Below are 4619 nucleotides of genomic sequence, written 5' to 3'. Positions count from 1 at the left end.
AAAAAAAAAAAAAAAAGACAATTTCAAGACTATAATATGTCCAATGTAGTTGCTAATTTCCGGTAAATTTGCTTTGAGATATGGAATCCTTTTGATATGGATTTTGATGCTACTTATCCAAACTACAAAATATGAGTTTTGAGGTTTTTGTGGTTGAGGCTCCTTTGTTGCTTATTTATGTATAAGAAATTGATTGTTCTTTCAGTCAATTTTGACATTTTTCTATGAAATATTTGTTATGCATTCTCCTCTTTTCCATGTCAAGGGTCTTCTTGTGGCTGTAATTAGCAGTTGGGACTTGTGTATATTCTATGACTTCTGACATCATTATTGCAGGCATATCGTTGAAGACTCAAGAACTCTACACCATTGTTTTTGTTGCTCGGTACTTGGATATTTTTACCGACTTTATCTCACTATATAATACCACCATGAAGTTAATATTCTTGGGGAGCTCGTTTTCAATTGTTTGGTACATAAGGCGCCACAAGATTGTCCGTCGATCTTATGATAAAGACCAAGACACCTTTCGCCATTTTTACCTTGTACTGCCTTGCCTACTTTTGGCCCTTGTTATTAATGAAAAGTTCACCTTTAAGGAGGTATTGGCAAGTCTTTTCAGCTTAGTTGTTGATGGATAGTTCTGCTTACAGTTTGCCCTTATTATTGTTTCCTTCTTGTCATTTTTATACTTTTAAGCTACTTCATCCCCTTCGCTCCTTCCCTTTCTTACATACCAGACCTGTCTGCAACAATGGAGCAGGTAATGTGGACATTTTCCTTGTACTTGGAGGCTGTTGCCATACTTCCTCAGCTGGTATTGCTGCAGAGGACCAGGAACATTGACAATTTGACAGGGCAATATGTTTTTCTTTTGGGGTGAGTTACCATCCTCAATTCTTATTAGTTAATTTATTGTGACAAGTATTTTATTTTATTTATTTATTTTTTAATAAATGATTCTCATTATCAAGCTTTTTTTATTTTTATTGTTTCCTGTGATGGTCATGTGATGTATTTAATGTTTAGTTGGAAAATTTCTTTAAGTCATAAATGTCTTTGATTTATTTATATGGGAAATATTTTACAGAGTCCGTTAGACAACCTTTCCTAGACGACCATAAAAATTTTCCATGTGTTTTATTATTTGGATCTCAAGATTTGTGGCTATATTATCTGTATCACCATCGACTCATGTCACCATTATCCACAATCAACTGGTCAAGCTTGGTTAAGAATTAAATGGTTAGGGAAAAGATCCAATATATGGTGAGCCATATATGGTTGATTTTGGCCTTGAAACTTCACAATTATCCACATGGTCCTCTATCTATCTAATGGGTGGAATTGTCACGTCAGTCATCATTTATTGATTTAATCTTAATTTGAAGGCTTAAAATGCATGAGAGAAAATCAAATAGTTGGTGGACCATATATTTGAGATAGGTCACAATATTTGAATGTAGACTACCTAATGGGTGCTTTATATACCCAAAGGTTTGATTCATCAAGATGAGGCATCCTTGTGGCTCAAAAACTGATGGTTCGTGTAGGAAAGCCTTCCTAAGTTATACCCATTTATTTAATGTTTCACTTGTGAATTGTGAAACATTGATGGTTTAGGTTCTTTATCTTTCCTTTATGTTGTTCACACTTCAAATGATTCAAAATATAATTAGTTTCCTACTGGTGCAATATGTAATGATTCCATTTCAATAGTTATTTTGGTGAACTTGGGAAAAAAATTCTGTGGCAATTTTGTTACATTGTTCTAGTCTATCTTATCAAGTATCAACACACTAAGACTTCCCCCCCCCCCTCCCCCTTTTTCATTTTGTCGAAAAGTAACCGTTTGCTAGCTGAGTTGAGCAAAACAATGTAGCGAATACAGATCTAGAAATAAAAAATAAATCACATCCACAAACAATATACATGTGAATGTTGTCTATGTAAAACTGCCCAAAAATTTGGTGTGACATATTTAGTTTTTTTCTTTTTTTCTTTTTTTTGGGGAGGGGGGGGTGGGGGTTGGGCGGACTGTCACCAAGGTTTCATATAACTGTACTCAACTGTCCATATTTTCCCTTGACTTCCCTTTTTATCCATTATCTTCTGTTGATCTTAACATTCTTGTCTTTTGCTTTAATTGAACTCTCCATTTGCTTGTCTTTCTGATGCATTTAACTTGCAACCTATCACTCCTGATCACACTGATTACTTATACATATTAATATTTTCAGCCTTCATAGTTTATGTTCAGAAAGAATATCTCCAGCTGTTTTATGATTTCTGCCTCTTTTAATGCAGTGCATACCGAGCATTGTACATCCTCAACTGGATTTATCGTTTCTTCACTGAGACACATTATGTCCACTGGATAAGTATGATTCTCTCTCTCTCTCTCTCTCTCTACACGCATACACACACCGCATCACATGTGTGATTATGTTTCTAAAGTAAATGAAAGAAAAAAAGTGTATCTTGACAGCCTACTGCAATGTATTGTGTACTTCCTGAACATTATAGATTGCAGATATTTAGTGGTCAGTGATGCACTTTGTTCAAGGAACATTAAGCGTCTCTCAATGTTTGATGTGGATGAGTGCTGTGGCAGGCACTGTCATCAGTCAGACCATTGAACTTCTTGTCAAACCTGGGCTAGCATTACCCTTCAGTTATTTTTGCTTGAAGTAAATAAACAAGTACACTTACGTCCACGAGAAGGTCTCTTGAGTGGATGACTCCAATATGTTTCCATTTTTAACTATTCCTCCTTGAGTATTTCATCCGGGGTAATCTTGTCATAATGATATTCAAAACTGAAGACTACCTGTATCATATTGCATATAGCGACATAAAGCATAAAGTACCTGTATTGGGCTGTTGGTTTCGACTTGGTATGCCTGTGTTTCCCTTTTTTTTTTTTTCTTTTCCTGTTTCGTATCTGTCAGTTCACATGTAATGAATGCTTTCTCTGTTGCAGCTTGGATAGCTGGGCTCATTCAGACATTACTTTATGCTGATTTCTTTTATTATTACTTCCAAAGGTATATATGCTGTTTGTTCTGAAGTGGATTTAAACATATGTTTATATTTCTGTATAATAAATTTTATAAAAATCTCCTTTTAACAATTTTCAGCTGGAAGAACAACGAGAAGCTCCAGTTACCAGCTTGAGTTCGTCTTCAATATCTTATCAGCATCTTAAGGATTCAGTGTAGCATATATGGATATATGTATTTGTTTGATCACACATTCTTGAGCTTCATTTCTTTTGTCCTCATTTTCTTGTTTTAACATGGGGACACTGTTCATTTAGTTATTTAAGGAGGGTTTAAGCATGGAATACCATTCCTATCATGGAAATGTTTTGCTGCCATAAGAATCAGAGCACATATTCTTTTCTGGAAATCCTGTATCGACAAATATTCGGAGTTACGGAAAAACATTTGGAATGATTCTGTTGTATTCTAGTGCTTAAATTTCAAATTCTGTTATACAAATCGGTGTCACCAGCAGTCCCTCAGAAATGTTGTGTTGAGGATTTCTGTGGGATACCCAAATTTTAGAATTTATTGGCTAAAGCTAACTGCTGACACTAGTTCTTTTTTTCTTCCTTCTACTGGATCTTTTTGTGTATTGAGTTTTTAAGCAACATGCACATCCCAAGTAATAATGGATCTCTATTTTTATCTTCAAAAGGTTGGGGCTCTCATATATAGCTGAAGTTGAACCTGGCCAAGGCTATCAACAAAACTGGAAAAAGATGAATTTATACTTCATGATGGGCATTCTTCTTTGAATTAACATCTTAGGTTCATGATGGGCATTCTTCTTTGAATTAACATCTTAGGTTGCATGGCCACACTGGGGTGTATTCAAAACAGGGTTGGCCTAGTAGCATGTGGAGCACACATTTCCCGCAATGGGAAAACATCGCTGTTGGGGCCATGAATGTTCCTTGATTAGGTAGTAACTATTAGCAGAGTATCTTATCATACTTTTAGTTCTAGGATTCAGTATCGCTGCGCTAGTCTCCTCAAGGATTAGTCTGGGTGTGTGAAAGTTGGCCCGGACACCTTAGTTAACAAAAAAGGTTATGATTGATATTGATATTGATACATATTGGACATAATCGATCCGAATCAAATTCAAATTCAAATTCAAGAAACTCCACCTTTTTATCCGGTACCAACAATACCAATATCTTTACGGACAATTGTCTGGTAGGAGAACTAGAATTAATTAAAAATTATGATTAAGTTCAAACATAAGCATCTATTTTAGTTCCTTCCGGAAAAAAAAAAAGGGAAATATCTTTGAAGATGTACCTATAGCAGTTATGTTAGTATGAGATTGGATCCTTTCTTTTTATTTGAGGATGTGCATATATCCAAAGATCCTTTGTTCTGCCGTAAAATGTTGATGGAATGTGTTGAAAGTTTATAACGATTGAAAAACAACATCCATTTCAAATTTCAGGGTGTTTTTCTCAAAATAATGAAGTAATTTTATTAGCACTCATAGAAGACTCCACCCCCATCATATGGCTGGAATCTTTCTCGCACTGAAATCATATTCAAATGTGATTATTAGTCATATTACTCATGGATATCCAA

At 35.1% G+C, this 4619-nt stretch overlaps 1 protein-coding gene across 1 annotated transcript in view; it reads left to right on the top strand.

The window, feature by feature from the left end:
- LOC122089215 (ER lumen protein-retaining receptor) overlaps positions 1–3503 on the top strand; it is a 21569-nt gene extending 18066 nt beyond the window's left edge. The window contains exons 2-6 of the mRNA XM_042658771.1: positions 337–602; positions 764–879; positions 2308–2381; positions 2984–3047; positions 3141–3503. Coding sequence (XP_042514705.1) covers positions 337–602; positions 764–879; positions 2308–2381; positions 2984–3047; positions 3141–3177 — 557 coding nt within the window. The 3' untranslated portion in view covers positions 3178–3503. The remainder of the gene's footprint in view (positions 1–336; positions 603–763; positions 880–2307; positions 2382–2983; positions 3048–3140) is intronic.
- Positions 3504–4619: the final 1116 nt, after the last annotated feature.

Source organism: Macadamia integrifolia, chromosome 9, assembly GCF_013358625.1.
Source record: "Macadamia integrifolia cultivar HAES 741 chromosome 9, SCU_Mint_v3, whole genome shotgun sequence".
Taxonomy (NCBI): Eukaryota; Viridiplantae; Streptophyta; class Magnoliopsida; order Proteales; family Proteaceae; genus Macadamia; species Macadamia integrifolia.
Note: the sequence above shows the minus strand (reverse complement) of the source record. Positions and strands in the feature narration are given on the sequence as shown.